The sequence below is a fragment of the Panulirus ornatus genome, chromosome 12 (genome assembly GCF_036320965.1).
Source record: "Panulirus ornatus isolate Po-2019 chromosome 12, ASM3632096v1, whole genome shotgun sequence".
Lineage (NCBI taxonomy): Eukaryota > Metazoa > Arthropoda > Malacostraca > Decapoda > Palinuridae > Panulirus > Panulirus ornatus.
In genome coordinates this window covers 20,448,736-20,468,757 of record NC_092235.1, presented here as the reverse complement: position 1 = coordinate 20,468,757, position 20,022 = coordinate 20,448,736, and the positions used below count along the sequence as shown (strand labels likewise).

General features: G+C 45.3%; 1 protein-coding gene across 2 annotated transcripts in view; it reads left to right on the top strand.

Annotated features, from left to right (window-relative positions):
* The first annotated feature begins 4,697 nt into the window (after positions 1-4,697).
* The window catches only part of LOC139751830 (uncharacterized), a 138,578-nt gene continuing 123,253 nt past the window's right edge, over positions 4,698-20,022 (top strand). For both annotated transcript variants that reach the window (XM_071667451.1, XM_071667450.1), the window contains exon 1: positions 4,698-4,777. In XM_071667451.1, coding sequence (XP_071523552.1) covers positions 4,742-4,777 — 36 coding nt within the window. In that variant the 5' untranslated portion in view covers positions 4,698-4,741. The remainder of the gene's footprint in view (positions 4,778-20,022) is intronic.

Below are 20,022 nucleotides of genomic sequence, written 5' to 3'. Positions count from 1 at the left end.
TACAATTTGTGATAACACACTTCTGATTACAATTTGATTACAATTTGTGATAACTTCTGATTACAATTTGTGATAACTTCTGATTACAATTTGATTACAATTTGTGATAACTTCTGGTTACAATTTGTGATTACAATTTGTGATAACTTCTGATTACAATTTGTGATTACAATTTGTGAGTTACTGGGAAAGATATTTCCCAACTGTCTCTCTTAACCTTGTATATATGAGCTCTGTCTTTACTTCTATGTGTGTTTATATACACATATACACATCCCGAGCCTTCTCAGTGTGTGTGTGTGTGTGTGTGTGTGTGTGGTTCTCCAGACACTGTTGCCAGGTCGGTGGCAACACCATCATTGACGTGAACATACCTAGAAACAGGTCATTTGCGTGTCTGGACACACACACACACACACACACACACACACGCACACACACACACATACACACACACACACACACACACACGCACACACACACACACACACACGATGGTTTTTCACCTAAAATCCTGTGGTACTACTTTAAGCCATCTTTATTATTTCCCCCTTTATTCGCAGCGTTTTACACACATTTCTCTTCATCAAAAATGATAGAAAAAAGGCATCATTTTATTTAGTGTGTCCCTTCCAATACACACTTGGTCAACTTCTTCACTTTATATAAACTGCATTCGACAGACGTTCCATCGAAATATATATATATATATATATATATATATATATATATATATATATATATATATATATATATATATATATATATAATGCAAAGAATCGTACGCCTGCCAGGGCAGGTATTCCAGCCGACAGACCTCAAACACACACACACCTCGTTGCCAGTCGTGAGGGGAAAAACTATTGTACGTTGCCATCGCCCTTTGTCATCATCGTACCCGATATGTTCACACGGAGGTCAAACCTAGACAAAAATAATGTATTCCTAAATAGATCACCTCATTATATATGCACAGGAGGGCCATATTCTTCATGGCATCTCATGCATGAGAGATATTGAGATATTGTTTATATAATACCATGATTTCTCTTCGTTGTTTAGAGGAAGTTAATACAAGTAAGTATTGGTTGTATCTTTTACAACTCCATGTGTGCAGAAGGGCGTCCCAATCTCACTACTTGTGTCTGTCTTTGCGTATATATATATATATATATATATATATATATATATATATATATATATATATATATATATATACCATGTTAGTGTGACACACGATAAGGCCACACCACACCAGTATGACACATTACATGGCCACACCACACCAGTATGACACACTGTAAGGCCACACCACACCAGTATGACACACTGTAAGGCCACACCACACCAGTATGACACACTATAAGGCCACACCACGCCACTATGACACACTATGAGGCCACACCACGCCACTATGACACACTATGAGCCCACACCACGCCACTATGACACACTATGAGCCCACACCACGCCACTATGACACACTATGAGGCCACACCACGCCACTATGACACACTATGAGCCCACATCACACCAGTATGACACACTATTTAGCCACACTAGGCTAGTGTGTCTCAACATAAGCAGTTCAGTAGCCTGGTCCACTTCCAGCATGTGTCGGACGTAAATGCCAAGCCTGAAATATCACATTCAGTCATTTCCTACAGATCGACCCAACGCAATATTAATCAGGTTTTACCCACTTGTTTCTATTCTCAGTACATCTGACGTGGTCGTTTTCCAATTCACCATTTTTTTTTTCCCCCCTCTCTCCTTCCTTGCACCTGGTTTCCGGAAATGAGAGAGAGAGAGAGAGAGAGAGAGAGAGAGAGAGAGAGAGAGAGAGAGAGAGAGAGAGAGAGAGAGAGAGCTTTTTTTTTCTTTTCTAAGGAAACAGTTTCAGGAACTGAAGTACAGGACGGCTTTACGAGCCTTGAGCACGTCTGTGCTGCCCTTGAGCACGATGGTACGAGCCTTGAGCACGTCTGTGCTGCCCTTGAGCACGATGGTATGACCCTTGAGCACGTCTGTCCTGCCCTTGAGCACGATGGTACGAGCCTTGAGCACGTACCGTCCCTAATGATGTGATTATTACACGAAAGTGCACTTGGGAACTTATCGTGTTTCAATTTCCCCGTGGACTCCTAGGAATATATATATATATATATATATATATATATATATATATATATATATATATATATATATATATATATATTTTTTTTTTTTTTTTTTTTTTTTATACTTTGTCGCTGTCTCCCGCGTTTGCGAGGTAGCGCAAGGAAACAGACGAAAGAAATGGCCCAACCCCCCCCCCCCATACACATGTACATACACACGTCCACACACGCAAAAATACATACCTACACAGCTTTCCATGGTTTACCCCAGACGCTTCACATGCCTTGCTTCAATCCACTGACAGCACGTCAACCCCTATATACCACATGACTCCAATTCACTCTATTTCTTGCCCTCCTTTCACCCTCCTGCATGTTCAGGCCCCGATCACACAAAATCTTTTTCACTCCATCTTTCCACCTCCAATTTGGTCTCCCTCTTCTCCTCGTTCCCTCCACCTCCGACACATATATCCTCTTGGTCAATCTCTCCTCACTCATTCTCTCCATGTGCCCAAACCATTTCAAAACACCCTCTTCTGCTCTCTCAACCACGCTCTTTTTATTTCCACACATCTCTCTTACCCTTACGTTACTTACTCGATCAAACCACCTCACACCACACATTGTCCTCAAACATCTCATTTCCAGCACATCCATCCTCCTGCGCACATCTCTATCCATAGCCCACGCCTCGCAACCATACAGCATTGTTGGAACCACTATTCCCTCAAACATACCCATTTTTGCTTTCCGAGATAATGTTCTCGACTTCCACACATTTTTCAAGGCTCCCAAAATTTTCGCCCCCTCCCCCACCCTATGATCCACTTCCGCTTCCATATATATATATATATATATATATAATCAAATGCAGTGGGCTGAACCAGAGCATATGTAGTGGCTCGGTGGAAACCACTGAATGGTCCGTGGGGGCTTGGCTGTGAATCAGGAAGTTCTGGTGTCGAAGTATTATACACGACAGCTAGTGAGTGGACGACGTGAGGAAATGTCTATTTCTGGCGCATCACTGGCGCTAACACTAGATAACGTGAGGAACAGCTGGCGAAGCCTTAGAGAAAAATCTCTCGCTTTATGTCCTCTTCTTTCTCGCGGGAGTGTATCCTTTCCTCTGCCCCAGCTCCATCTATATATATCATTTTTTCATCCGCCCAAGGGCCCCCTTCTAATGAGGGTAAGGCAGATGAGGGAAAGGTGTTTAGTATCTTCATCGTAATGACGCTTCTGAGGCTAGAGAGGTCTTGTATATATTGAATCAATTTGAAGTGATGGGTGGCGTCCAGAGCAAAGAGGAGAAAGTGTGACTCGAACATTTCTGGGGGATGTAGTTTCAGATATGTGTATGTCAGGTGGAATGAAGTTTAAGATTGGACTGAAGACGGAGGGCTTTGTTTTGGGGCTTCTCTCGAGTCGTGCCACAGTGAAAATACACTCTCACAATGTTGTTCGCTGGGAGTGGTGGAACTTGTGAATATAGGTTGCTGAAGAGTGAGGGATGGATGAGGTTTACGTTTGTGTGTAGCAACTGGTGGATAGCTTTGAGGGGGGAGGAGGGAGGGGGGGGGGTATGGATGGAAAAGGCTTAAGCCCAAAGAATTGGATGCAGAGCATTTGGAAGTGGAATGGACTCAAACACATTACCTTCGTCATGCAGGTGTTGAACGCATGGCGTTTCTAAGCAACCGGTGATGGTTCTGAGAGATCTGGCTTTGTGTGGCTTGTCCTTTTGTTTGACTTACTTTTGATGCATGACCAGATGGGTGAGGCATAGTTTAGGGTGGAGCAGACGATTCATTCGTTCAGTACAACGATGAATTCCTTATCTTGTTCGAAATTGGTGTCAGTAAGCGTTCCAAGGGCGTTAAGTTTATTATGGCCATTGTGTTGATGTGTGTGTCTGTGTGTGTGTGTGGGGTGGGGTGGGGGGGTGGGGGGGGGAATGACATATGTGTGTGTCGTATGTGACGCCTAATTTGGATGAGGTCCTGTTGAGTGGGAGGCCTTAGCTATTCATTGTTTTTGGGGGAGGATATTGGTAAGAGTTATGTCTGTCAGGATATATATATATATATATATATTATCCCTGGGCATAGGGGATTAAGAATAATTCCCACGTATTCCCTGCGTGTCGTAGAAGGCGACTAAAAGGGGAGTGAGCGGGGGGCTGGAAATCCTCCCCTCTCGTTTTTTTTTTTTAATTTTCCAAAAGAAGGAACAGAGTGGGGCCAGGTGAGGATATTCCACAAAGGCCCAGTCCTCTGTTCTTAACGCTACCTCGCTAACGCGGGAAATGGAGAATAGTTTAAAAGAAAGAATATATATATATATATATATATATATATATATATATATATATATATATATATATATATATATATATATATATAAGTTCACCACACAGCTCGACCTGTATCAATGATGAAATAACAGCACTACTATTATTAATGTCACAGTGATAAGCAGAAATGTAGCCACTTATACTACCATGCACTTATACTTATGTCACTTGGACTATGGTATTATCATCATCATAATTATCATGCACTTCTGTCTTTCCACAGGGGAGGGAAAGGCGACCTGGTGACCTGGGTTGACCCGGCATGGATATGACCTCCATCGACTCCTTCTGGTCTGAGGTAAGGCTCACCAAGGCTCAAACAAAAGGCTTTCCAAAAAATAAAAAGGCTCACGAAGTCAGTCTCTCTCTCTCTCTCTCTCTCTCTCTCTCTCTCTCTCTCTCTCTCTCTCTCTATCTATCTATCTATCTATCTGTCTATCTATCTATCTATCTATCTATCCTCCTCGAGTACAGCCCATCACATTTCTTTAAAGGGCTTTACGATAGAGCCTTTTTACCTCATGGGAAAAAATGGTTTGATATAGAGCAAGGAGGAAAATGGTTGGTTCATTTAAGAACAACCCATCTACTGGTTAGGAAGACTCACACTCTAGAACCATGTTGGATAGAAAGGGTTGGGGGGGGGGGGGGTCACTATAGAACAGTCTATAACAGAGGATAGAATATCTCCTTATAGATCTATTCACCTTAAGGATAGAAAGGCCCACGACAGATCCGTCCACCTAGCCAGTCCATCATCATCCCCCCACCTACAGAACCTCTCCACCACAGAACCATCAACCTACCCAGAAGATAGTCTCTTCCTAATGACCATTCAAGTGTACAATGGCAGGAGGTCCCAGCATCTACCCTTGTGGCAAACTCATCTCCTCGACATGGCTTTGACCCTGAACTTGTGGCGCGTGGGAGAGGAGGAGGAGGATGGGCGCTGGGGGCGGGGGCCGACCGATTGGCGGTAATGATAATGATCGTGATGAGGGTAATTGGGGTGATAATTACAACCAAACAACTCTCAACAGTTAAGAGGCGTTTCCTACCCCAATCCCCCACTCACTTCCTCAAGAGAACTAACTATCACTGTGAAGGCATGACAATGGTAGTGATGTGTTCTGTAAGCTTTCAGTCCAGACTAGGTTTTCAAAACTAGTGTCTAATGGCTTTCTCAAGTGTTTCGTAAAGGGTTTTAGCAGTAGTTTTACGAAGTGTTCTATCGACTGTGTTGAGTCGAAGGGAAGGGTCACAGGAAGTAGGTATGTTTTGGTCAAGGGGTTGCGTGCAACACCTTCATCATTCTTGTCAACAAGGGTGCGGTGCCCCAGAGCCATTTGGGAGACACAGGAAATTCTTGGAAGACGGTTCGAACCCGAGTGAGTGAACCACACACACACACACACACACTCATTCGAGAGAGAAAAAACCTGATTAAACACCCTGAGTTTACTTAGTATTCACAACAGAGACCTTCCACTTCATCCTCAATTACCACATTACTTACTAACGCATTGAAATCACCTATCGCGAACACCACGACCTCGTACACTAAAACTACTGACACACTCACCTGCTCCTATACCACTCACCTCTCGTGATCTTGATGAGTGATTATTGGCGCTTATGTTCTCTTGGGAGTAAGAAGAAAGATCAAGAGAGGCGAGTGTTCTGGGAGCAGGTGAGTGTGTCAGTAGTTTTGATGTACGAGATCGAGGGGGTGGTGTTCGCGATGGGTGAATTCAATGCGATAGTAAGTACTGTGGCAATTGAGGGTGTAATTGGCAGGCATGGTATCTATCTATCTATCTATCTATCTATCTATCTATCTATATATATATATATATATATATATATATATATATATATATACATATATATATATATAATTGAACTGGTCGGGCCGTCTACCCTATCACCATGACATAGATGACCGTCTTAAGATTTCCTAGTACATCCTCCTCCTCCTCCTCCTCCTCCTCTGTCTCCGCTTCCGGTACCGTGTTGTGGGCTCACCCACACACTGAGGGAGGGGATCGTGGAGAAAGCGCCGGGCAGCGCGCCTCCCTGTGTAGAGGATGTGATGCTCCTACGTGCCAAGAAGGGATCAGAGAGAGATAGAGAGAGGTTCAGACGTGCTATAAGGGATCTGAATGAGGTCTGGATGTATCTAAGAGGATCTAGGATGGGTTTGGATATGCTGAGGGGATCTGGAGGAGGTTTAGACCTGCTACGAAGGACCAGGTGGAGGCTCAGACCTGCTACGAGGGACCAGGTGGAGGCTCAGACCTGCTACGAAGGACCAGGTGGAGGCTCAGACCTGCTACGAGGGACCAGGTGGAGGCTCAGACCTGCTACGAGGGACCAGGTAGAGGCTCAGACCTGCTACGAAGGACCAGGTGGAGGCTCAGACCTGCTACGAGGGACCAGGTGGAGGCTCAGACCTGCTACAAGGGACCAGGTGGAGGCTCAGACCTGCTACGAGGGACCAGGTGGAGGCTCAGACCTGCTACGAGGGACCAGGTGGAGGCTCAGACCTGCTACAAGGGACCAGGTGGAGACTCAGACCTGCTACGAGGGACCAGGTGGAGGCGCAGACCTGCTACAAGGGACCAGGTGGAGGCTCAGACCTGCTACGAGGGACCAGGTGGTGGTTCAAACCTGCTACAAGGGACCAGGTGGAGACTCAGACCTGCTACGAGGGACCAGGTGGAGGTTCAAACCTGCTACAAGGGACCAGGTGGAGACTCAGACCTGCTACGAGGGACCAGGTGGAGGCTCAGACCTGCTACGAAGGACCAGGTGGAGGCTCAGACCTGCTACGAGGGACCAGGTGGAGGCTCAGACCTGCTACGAAGGGACCAGGTGGAGGCTCAGACCTGCTACGAGGGACCAGGTAGAGGCTCAGACCTGCTACGAGGGACCAGGTAGAGGCTCAGACCTGGTACGAGGGACCAGGTGGAGGCTCAGACCTGCTACAAGGGACCAGGTGGAGGCTCAGACCTGCTACGAAGGGATCAGGTGGAGGCTCAGACCTGCTACAAAGGACCAGGTGGAGGCTCAGACCTGCTACGAAGGGACCAGGTAGAGGCTCAGACCTGCTACGAGGGACCAGGTAGAGGCTCAGACCTGGTACGAGGGACCAGGTGGAGGCTCAGACCTGCTACAAGGGACCAGGTGGAGGCTCAGACCTGCTACGAAGGACCAGGTGGAGGTTCAGACCTGCTACGAGGGACCAGGTGGAGGCTCAGACCTGCTACAAGGGACCAGGTAGAGGCTCAGACCTGCTCCGAAGGACCAGGTGGAGGCTCAGACCTGCTACGAGGGACCAGGTGGAGGCTCAGACCTGCTACGAAGGACCAGGTGGAGGCTCAGACCTGCTACGAGGGACCAGGTGGAGGCTTAAACCTGCTACGAAGGGACCAGGTGGAGGCTCAGACCTGCTACGAGGGACCAGGTGGAGGCTCAGACCTTGTACGAGGGACCAGGTGGAGGCTCAGACCTGCTAAGTGGGACCAGGTGGAGGCTCAAACCTGCTACGAGGGACCAGGTGGAGGCTCAGACCTGCTACGAAGGACCAGGTGGAGGCGCAGACCTGCTACAAGGGACCAGGTGGAGGTTCAAACCTGCTACGAGGGACCAGGTGGAGGCTCAGACCTGCTACGAAGGACCAGGTGGAGGCTCAGACCTGCTACGAGGGACCAGGAGGAGACTTTACACGTCAATCCCAGATGTACCTTGACGAAAACGAAAGATAATCCGGGGCGCTGGATGAGACGAGGTATGCTGGACTGGCTGAGATGCGTTGCTCAAGCCGCTTTTTAGCGAAGCGACGCAGGTGTCGGGGGGGGGGGGGAGGAGGTATGGAACGAAGGGTGCGCGCTGGAGGACACGGGATACATGGAAGACCCAGGAGATAAGAGAAGACCCGGTGGACCCCAACGAGACGATCCTGCGGCAGGATAGTAACAGTATCCTTCAGCAGGATAGCAACAGTATCCTGCTTTACCAATGTATATAGACAGTGGCTGGATAGTACAGGAGAAGGCTCCTCCCCCACCCACCATTATAGATGGAGACAGGATAGTACAGCAGAAGGCTCCTCCCCCACCCACCACTATAGATGGAGACAGAACAGTACAGCAGAAGGCTCCTCCCCCACCCACCACTATAGATGGAGACAGGACAGTACAGCAGAAGGCTCCTCCCCCACCCACCACTATAGATGGAGACAGGACAGTATACAGCAGAAGGCTCCTCCCCCACCCACCACTATAGATGGAGACAGGACAGTACAGCAGAAGGCTCCTCCCCCACCCACCACTATAGATGGAGACAGGACAGTATACAGCAGAAGGCTCCTCCCCACCCACCACTATAGATGGAGACAGCACAGTACAGCAGAAGGCTCCTCCCCCACCCACCACTATAGATGGAGACAGGACAGTATACAGCAGAAGGCTCCTCCCCCACCCACCACTATAGATGGAGACAGGACAGTACAGCAGAAGGCTCCTCCCTCACCACCCACCACTATAGATGGAGACAGGACAGTATACAGCAGAAGGTTCCTATGTCAGTGTAAGGAGACATCTCGTCCGTGTCGTGGCGAGGCCTAGGGCGGTTCAGAGTAGAGAGGGAGGGAGATGAAGGCGTGGCAGGAGGAGGAGGAGGAGGAGGGTGTATGGCCGGAAAGGGAGGGGGTGGAGCGTCTCGTGAAGGCATGAAGAGTGAGCCAGCGATCCCTGTCCAGGACTCAAAGAGCTACGTGTCCAGTGACGATGATGATCCCCCTCCCCCCCTCCCCCCTTAGCCATGGCAGTGACCCCTAGTGTGTGTGTGTGTGTGTGTGTGTGTGTGTGTGTGTGTGTGTAGCAATACCCCTTGTGGTGGGGGAGGAGGAGGAGGAGGTGGGTGAGGTAAGAGCTCCCTCAGGTGATGTGGGACGATACACCTGGCCCTCACTAGGGGCTCTAACGGAGCCCCCGGTGTTGTCACACACACTTCCGCCTTGGGCAACACTACTTCCACCACACACACACACACACACACACACACACACACACACACACAGTCAGCTCCTAAAGGTTAGGGATCCTCTCCATGACCACATGATCAGGCACATGTGTATGACACACAGTCGTACCACATGAGGCACTGCTGTGTGTCACGCAGGTGCCTGGAAGGTTGTGACACTTATGACTTGTTACTTAGAAAAGGGTCTTAAGTAGTTGACTGTAAGTGTGTAAGTGTGTAAGTAGGTGGCCCTTGGCCTTGTGAGTACGACGGTGACGACCCCTTGTGCACGAACGGTGGTACTACGACCCTTTGAGCGTGACGGTACGACACTGGGCACGATGGTACGACCCTCTGAGCACAATGGTTCGATAACTTGAGCACGACGGTTCGAACCCTTCAACTTGACGGTACAACCCTTGAGCACGACGATACACAGCCCTTGAGCACGACGGTACACAGCCCTTGAGCACGACGGTATACAGCCCTTGAGCACGACGATACACAGCCCTTGAGCACGACGGTTCGAACCCTTCAACTTGACGGTACAACCCTTGAGCACGACGGTACACAACCCTTGAGCACGACGATACACAGCCCTTGAGCACGACGGTTCGAACCTTCGACTTGTCGGTACAGCCCTTGAGCACGACGGTACACAGCCCTTGAGCACGACAGTACGACCCTTGGGTACGACGGCCTGACCTTATAACCTGACCATTCAAAGATCTCGGGGTCAAGTCGTCATGCCCCAAAGGACCAGGTGGTACCGTCGTGTTCAAGGGTCGTACCTTCGTGCTCAGGGGTCGTTCCATTGCACTCACGGGTCGTATCGTCGTGCTCAAGGGTCGTACCATTGTACTCACGGGTCGTACCGTCGTGCTCAAGGGTTTTCTCGTCGTGCTGAGGGGTGGTCGTCCCGTCGTACTCACGGGTCGTATCGTCCTGCTCAAGGGTCGTACCTCCTAAAGGTGGGGTGGGGGGAAGGGGGAGGTGTGGAGGGGTCGTTCCCTTACCTGTTGCCTTCCAAAGCTTGCGCGTCAGCCACACACGTGCATCTTACTGAGGCCAGATTCAATCAAGGTGTGTGTGTGTATGTGCGTGCGTGTGTGTATGTGTGTGTGTGGGGGGGGCGGGAGACATCTGTACACTGGAGATTATATCTTCCTTTGTTGTCTCTCTCCTTCTTGGAACTGTTATTGTACCAGTGGTAGTATGAAGGAGGGAGGAGGGGGTGAGGTTGGAAAGGGTGGAAGGCGTGGGTGGCGAAGCATTTAAAACATCGCTCGCTCTGTCCTTCCACATCTTCCTTGATTTCCCACTATTCCTTGTTCCCTCCACCTCTGACATGTCTATCCTCTTAATCATCCTCTCCATATGTGAAGAAAAAAAGATAAGCTATTTCAACACATCCTCTTCAGCTCTCTCATACATACTCCTCTTATTATCACACCTCACTCCTGTCCTATCATTTATTCGATCAATCCCTCCTCACACCAAATGGAGTCCTCAGACATTTACCCTCAAACACATCCAATCTCCTTGTATTTCCGTCTACGGTCTATGCCTCGCATCTGTATAAAGTCGTTGGGAGTACTATGCCATCAAACACACCCATCATTGACCCCTAAAGACAGTGGTGACCTCTCTTTGCACACATTCTTCAGTTTACCCAGGACCTTCGCCCCCTCACCCACCCTATGGTTCACTTCAGCACTCCTGGTTCCATCCGCTGCCATATCTGTTCTCAGGTATCTGAAACGCTCCATCCAATTTATCTCCATTCAAACTCACTTTCCAAATAATTTGCATCTGCATACAGTTAAAGCTAATAACCTTGCTTTTGCTCACATTTAATAAACTCTCTCTTTCACACACACATACACACACACACACACACACACCACACATACACACACGCATTTATATATATATATATATATATATATATATATATATATATATATATATATATATATATATATATAACCATTCCCTACGTAAGAGACTGTAAAATTTCACATTGCCATCTAAGTATACAGAGCCAACTCGTTAATTTCTTTAATGAGAACTTTCGTTCAATATCATGAGTCCATAATTAACATAACTATTTGTTCTAAATCAATTGCTGCCTCTCGCTTAATTAAGACTATGTACGGCGTTATGCATGTGCATGGGAGTGCATGGTGAGGATAAATAACAAGAGACCTGATGGTCCAAAACAAAGTGATCAATAGACATTGTTTAAATATAACGATAGAAACGAGATAGCAAAGTAGATGGAGGCACCTCCTACACCCACCTTTCCTTCCGGCTCAACGAAAGGCTGGATAAAAGATAAGACGATACCATGCTATACGGGGGGTGCTAAATACTGTCACGGAAATTCTATTAGAAAGTCCAGACTTTAAAAACCAACTCTAAAATCAATCTCACATCAAACTATGCCAATTATGTACTAAATAAGCTTCAGTCAGTGCTTAACAACCGTGTTAGTCATGAAATTAATCATCAACTACCATCCTTGTTCAATGTCCGTATGAATGTGTGTGTGTGTGTGTGTGTGTGTGTGTGTTTTACCGCTAGATCGCATTAAGTTCCTTGGTGAGGCTCAAGGCTCTCTTTCCCACTCACCCTTCTTAGCAACTCACTCATAAATAGCTTATATTTTCCTCAATCCTTTTTTTCTTTTTATATATACGTATTTTTTTTGGAGATGAGATTTTTAAGTCTGGGAGGAGAACCAGCCCATTTGAGAGTATGAGGTGGAATTTTTCATGTGATGTGAACGAGTGATGGTCGAGACTCGTATTTAAATCCCAACAGATGTTGCAGCGAACATAAAAAGAGGTTGAGACATTTTCTAGGAAATTTATCTTAATGTCGTTATTATATCTTGAACGCGTTATCTTTCCCCCTTCTAGCTCTCGTACCATCCCTTATCTCTAGATTAACTTGAGATTTGTGTGTACTAGCTTTATCTTAGACGGTAGATTTGTGGTGTATTAAATTAGAAAAGTTGTTTCGATATCAGTTGCTGGCAACCGTCACTGGACGACCCTCTACCGGTGAGGTTACAGAGGTAAGCAGTACTACCAAAGACTTTGCATGTAATGCACCCACTCCAGTCTAGTAAATGTATCATTACTTTCCCCTCTTTTTTACCAATTATCATTGACATTTTACCTTATTCCATGTTAGAGATGTGTTCATCTAAGCTCAAAACGACATCTTTGGGTTCGTGTGAGGTTTGCAAATGGAATTAGATGGAAGGTGGTGGGAGTCTGCTTCGGTGTCGTAACTGGCAACCCTGCAGAGGCTGGCCAGGACGACTGCCCCGCCGTCGACCGACTCAGTAGCTCGACGGGCACAGACGTGGCAGGACGTGCGACGCTCCTCTCCCAGTCACCGTCTGTAGTGATTTATCTCTCTATTTCTCTCCTACTAGCGCCGAGAGATAAAGAGGAGAGATGATAGCGCCAAGACACTGACGGTCTAGTGTTGTAAAGTGTCGAACCGTAGTGAGTTTGTGTGGTTCTGTGTTTTGGGGGAAGAATAGGCGAGGCGTTCGAAATGTGATATTCACACCATTTGGCCAGACTATTCTTGGGTAAGTGTTTGCCCAGAAAAAAAAAAGAAAATATATATATATTTATTATTTTCACACATTTTGCATTATCTTCAGTGTTATCAAAATGCATCTGCATATTCCTACTGTGTTTTCAGTATGCGTTCAAGTGTCTAAGATGACTTAATAGGGCAATATTGTACAAGATATAAGGGAGTGTCGTGTTAAATGTTTAAATGTTACAAAACGCAATTGTTTTACATTTTCTGTGTGTGTGTGTGTGTGTGTGTGTGTGTGTGTGTGTGTGTGTGTGTGCACCTATCTATATGTATATATCTGATGTCAGCTCCATTTTCAGAACAATATTTTTCTATTTATATTTCTTTACTTGTTGTTTTCTCGAATATATATATATATATATATATATATATATATATATATATATATATATATATATATATATATATAAAGAACTTGGGAGCCTCATCTCTTATTTTATCTTCATATTTTTGAAAAACAATTTTGTCTTGTGTATCAGTGTGTATGTGTGTCTGACGCTCCTTCTGATATGTGATTCAGGAAATTTTTAAATGCTTGTTCAAAAATCATGAGTAATATCTTTTTTTTTCCTTCCTTCATTTAAACCCCCCAAAACTAGTTTTATACATGATTAATAATTTGATTACCTTTTTTTTGTGTAGTGTTACTTTAGAAATTATATTTGTGTTAATGTAATCCATGGAATTGTTTTGGATATTGATGTAACCGATTATCTAAAAAGGAAAACAATGATTTTGTGTTCTTATTCGTGAGTATGTATTTGGTTTCATTATCAGAGTGTGTCAAGTGGTTTCTTGTTTTCTGAAGAGCGGGTTTCTGGTCTTGACACTTGTGGACTTTGGACCTGTTGGACTAGCCATACACACACACACACACACACACACTTACTTGACCCACACACTCTACACCCATTCACACAACCCAGCAACGCACTCTTCACCAATCCACTCTGCTCGAAGACCTAACCTCATCAACACACTCGACTGACACACTCACCGCCAACGCACTTTACTGTTGGCACCCACTCGCCTTACACTCACCAGTACACACTTCACAAACGCACTCACACCAACGAGAAACATAACATCTATGCTCGCAACACACTCGCCACACAACCCACAGACATTTTAAAATGTACAGTTATTCCACACATATCAACATACATCAACAGAACACTCTCCTTTGTTTGCACACACACACACACACACACACACACACACACACACACACGGTATGGACTCCCACCTCAACGTCTGCCGTTGATGGCAAGGTCATCAGGGAGGTAAAAAAGAGCCCCAGGGGATTGCATCAAATTACAAGGGGACCTTCACAAAACTCCACAAAGCTCGGTCAGATACGCTGGCGGGGATGAAATTCAACCCTTCCTTGCAAATGTCAAGAGTACTGAGGATGGGATGTCATTTAGCAGGAAATACGTTGCTGGGATCTGGATTTGAGAGGGACTTGGGAGTTGAGACCGTCCCTGTAAAATTGTACTGTCCCCCCCTCGCCTTGGGACACACCCTGTCTGATGGCAGGTATTTGGATAGCAGTGAAAACTACAGATATGGAAATAGGTTTGTGATTCTCAAGTTTCGTTACTCCACGTACCAAAAAGGACAAAGACCAAAGATGAAATGGTCTGTAGGAGTGTGGTATAGATGGTATCAAAAGAGTTAGGAGAACCGAGTTACAGGGGAAAGGTTAAGGGGTCTTGAGCTTATTTATCATGAGAGAGAGAGAGAGAGAGAGAGAGAGAGAGAGAGAGAGAGAGAGAGAGAGAGAGAGAGAGAGAGTCGTGACCTGATCACAACCTTTTTAAACCTTTTAAAACCAGTTTTGATATTATAGTCAGAGATCAGTTCTCGAAAGACGCAAGGTTAGAACATATCAAGGGAGGAGGTTGGGGATTGGGGGAAACCACAGCATGATAACAAACAAAAGGCTATTAAAAAAAAAGAGACTAAGATGTCACGAAAAAAAATATAAGATGTCACGAAGTATTTTTTTTTGGGGGAGTATGAGACTTGTGGATGTCTCTGGACATAAAACTCAATGATGAAACTGTGAGAGTAGATAACATCCAGGAGTTTAAAAACTTGTAAGAAAGTAGAGAAAGTTGAAGAGGTTGGGAGGGGGTTGGTTGGAGAGTAGTGGGATGGGGTGGCCATGTGCAAAATTTTTTTTTCGTTGAACACTGTGTAAAAAAAAAATAAGTGGGGGGAGGGGAAGTGGAAATGGGAAAGACATGATAAGACATGGGCAATAATATGGACTCGTTCGTATGCCCATGGACACACTGGGGAACAAAATAAAGGCATTTACTAGTTACACTCATCATCAAACAGTATGGCACCAAGATCATCATCATCATAAACCCAGCAGTGACCACAATCACCACCAAAATTCACCTCACACCTTACAACGAATTGCCCATTAGCAACACACTCATGGTGTATTATCCCCTCGACACACATTCTTGACACCCTACAACAGCACACGCTACACCCCAAAATACCCACCTAACACACTCACACACCTCATCACGACATCTTACCTTCCCACCAACACACTCTAACATGCCACGAGTATACTATAACATTCCATCAACACACCCTACCACCCTACCAACACACCTCAGGTCTGACATACACCCATCCTAACGCCTCTCCAACACACCTTAACATCCCAAAACACAATCTTCCATCCAAGCAACACATCCTGCCACCCCCGACCAAAACACACACACACACCCCTAACATCCCAGCAACACACCCAAACACCCCTATCAATGGTTTTCCTTTTGCCACACACTCTCTCTCTCTTGTCTGGACATTATCATGGATTTAGGTCCCAGGCAGAGGCCCGCAACTTTCGCCAATGCATATAGTGAAAGTCTGAGATGAAAGTTGAGTGTGGATATCTGATGGACACAGCTCTCGCACGTTAACGCTTTGTGTGTGTAACCCGGGTACAGTCTGCCATGGTCACCCCCCTTCCATCTCCTTCCTTCCCTATTTTTATAGCATATGTCTCTGCAGTGCATATGGTTACGGCAGATGTCTCCCAAGGAGTCAGAGCGTGTTGTTTACGCGTGGCATATGGTCGGGGTGTATTTCTTACAGTGGTGTTTCGTAGTGGGTTTTTAATTCGTATCCAATCTCTTTCGATCACTGTGAATGCGAGTTGATTAACGTGAAGGTATAATGATGGATTGCGTAATCTCCTTCAGTCTGTGAGGACGAGTAATCACTTAAGCGATAGTTCATGATTGTCTCGTTTTCAGTGATTGTCAAGGGATGGCATAGTTAGTTCGTGGTGATTGGAGTGCATAACATGGGTGATTAAGTGTTTAACATGGGTGATTGGAGTGCATAACATGGGTGATTTGAGTGTTTAGTGTAAGTACCTGATTCTGGTTGTTTATTATGAGTCAACGATAGTTTAGCACTGGTGATTGAAGGTGACTGAATATTGAACACGAATTGTTAATAGTGTCTGTGTATTTATAATGAGTGACTCACGAAATACTCACGTATGAATCGTGATGAATATTGATAGCACAGAACCCCCCTCACCATGAGTGACAATGGTATAAGAATTAAATTCATCTGTACAATTACTCATAATGAGAGCTTGTTAATATTTAATTTGCATGATTCAATTGTCATTAACATTTCTCAAGTCTAAACCACGGGTAATTAGAGGGAGTAATTACCGTTAATTATGTAACTAAAAGCGTCAGGGTAATGAGTGCATCAGCTGTCAAGATAGACCCGTAAGAAGTCATGCAATTAGAAATAGATTTTGAAGGATTAGAGATAAGGATATCGGGTGGGTTTTTTGTGCTCGACATAAACGATTGTAATTACTTTAGTTAATTAAGGTCACTTATCTAACAAGTTAGAACCCATTATATATACCGTATATAAAGAGGTCTTGGGCAAGAAAGTGATATATATATATATATATATATTTTTTTTTTTCGAACTATTCGCCATTTCCCGCGTTAGCGAGGTAGCGTTAAGAAAAGAGGACTGGGCCTTTGAGGGAATATCCTCACCTGGCCCCCTTCTCTGTTCCTTCTTTTGGAAAATTAAAAAAAAAATGATGGGAGGATATATATATATATATATATATATATATATATATATATATATATATATATATATATATATATATATATATTGCGATACGGTCGATTATGTCTGCCTTTGCCGATACAGTATACAACCTAATGTATCAACTGGAGTAGTTTGAAGTTTTAGACTTTGACGTTTATGTGTGTGTGTGTGTGTGTGTGTGTGTGTGTGTGTGTGTGTGTGTGTGTAATTACTATTCATGTCATGGGGAAGGAACTTCACTCTCGAGTTGATCCCAGTTTCTTATACGTGCAACCTGTTTTTTAACACCTAGGTTGGGTGTGGGCTGACTGATGCGCCCTAGATTCGACTCCATGCGGGCCTGACCTTGGGCAAGCCCGTGCTGACTCATGATCAGCAACGCTAACCACTATACCACAGAGGATCGTGTGTGTGGGTGTGTGTGTGGTGTGTGTGTGTGTGTGTGTGTGTGTGTGTGTGTAATTACCAATTTGTAATTACCAGCTGGTTCTGTACGAAGAGGGCGTTTAACTTGTGGGTTCCCATCTCTTAAAACATCTTCTATCATTAAACTTATTAATTTGTTTGGTACTCTGTCTGCAGTAACTATGTCCTCAAGCCATTTCGTGCATTCATCCACCACGTTGATACTACACAAGCCATTTCGTGCATTCATCCACCACGCTGATACTACACAAGCCATTTCGTGCATTCATCCACCGCGTTGATACTACACAAGCATTTTTTCACATCTGATTTGCTTAATTTCACATTATCATCCTCCGGTTGTTCTGGTCCTACATCTTGCGAAGGACTGTTCGCTCTCTATAGCATCAATCTGTTAAAAAAAAAAGTGTGATCAGGTCACCCCTCACTCTTCTCTCTTCCAAGGAGGGCAATTTCAAGGCCTTTTAGCCTTTCCTTGTAACTCAGCTTCCATAGTGCTGGTATCTTCGTTGTCGCCCTCCTCTGGACCTTCTCTATCACCTCTTTGTGCTTCTTTAGGTTGGAACATTGAGAAACTTTATAGTTTTAGCCATATGTAGGATAGGAACAGCTTCCCGAACATTTCCTTATCCAAGCACTTGAAAATACAAGTCTAATTACATTTGCCGAGAGATAATTGGTCTCCTCAAATACCATATGTGAAGGGTGACAGACAGGGACGAGTTCAACCATCAAGTCTCCCACACATTCAGACTCCAGCACCTTATTTCCAGGCAGATGATAGTCAAATCCAGGTTTTCTCTCGCCTGTGACCCATCCTCATTCACACTCACTCGAGTCGAACTCCGTCAACATTGTGTCAGTCGAACTTTGGAGTATGTCAAGGTCCCCTTGTTGAGTTGATGCAGTCTCCCCTGCATTTCACTGCCTTTCGCGACCCTTTGGCAAACATATTGAGGTAGGTGTTGGGTTGATCCCTTGGTGGCTGGTCATTCTTAGAGATCAAGAAGAATTATGGTTCCAAGAACAAAACCCTTGCGGTACTCCATGGATGACCTCAGCCTACCTTAGAGCAGGTTACCTCTGTGCTGCCATCCACTAAGATCATGTTTTATGCACCCTCGCCATTCATGAGGCTCGGTGGGAGGGGGTAAGACACACACACACACACACACACACACACACACACACACACACACACACATTCTCTCTCTCTCTCTCTCTCTCTCTCTCTCTCTCTCTCTCTCTCTCTCTCTCTCTCTCTCTCTCTCTCTCTCTCTCTCCCCCTCCCTCCTGACCTACCATAAAACACCGAGGGACCAACCCACACACTCACACTACAGACCCACCATAAACCACTGGAGGACCAACCCACACACTCCTCACCCAGTACACCACAATGGCCCTAACCCACACTTTCTACCATCAACCCACACACCACACAGAACACATACGTGTATATATATCTCGCAATGAACGACAACTTCCACACTATATACAAAGATATCGACAAGAGCGTTCGAACGGACTGTCATTTCTGTGGCATATCAGTTTAATATTACTCCCGACAGCGAGTAGCACAGTGGTTGGGGGTCATGCAAAACTAGCTCGTTCATTCTCAACATTTAACTGGGCGAAGGTCACAGCACAAGCAGGTCAACAAGCATTGCTTTTAGTTATTATGAGGTCAGGGGTCGAGGCTACTGTAATCGACTGGTAAGTTCGTTCGTCCAAGTTTCAATGTGTTGTCGAGTTCAACTTAAGATTGAAATAGATTCTTTTAAATCATACAAATCACAACTCAAAAGTCATTCGAGACTAGAAATGGTTCGTCATTTATAATTATGGTCATGAACTCCCTTTGAACACGACGGTGGTACGATCTTAAGTGGGATGACGGAACGTCTGACCTGACCCTTAAAAGTTGGGTCATAGGTTACACCTTTATACCTCAGGGTCGTACCGTCGTGCTCAAAGGGTCGTACTGTCGTTAAGTAGTTAGCTGTGCATACGTACGATTGCAAAAAAGAAATGAAAAAAAGAAGAAATGTGTAGAAACCGTATGGAAGCAACGGTATTCATTTGTTTTATAAATGATTATACTAAAATAAACACGTTACGCTGGGGGGAAAGTGATACATTAAGATGTAAACAAATACGTTGCCAGCAGCTGTGACCCCGTTGGCGGACGAAGGATTCATTTTTTTCTTTTATTACCATTGCCTTAACCAAACCATATGTCACACGGGGGTTATGTATATTACTCAAACTTATCATTATCGAGTATTGTACTATCTGATGACTCGGGAGTCACGATCGATCGGAGAGGAACAGCGGAAA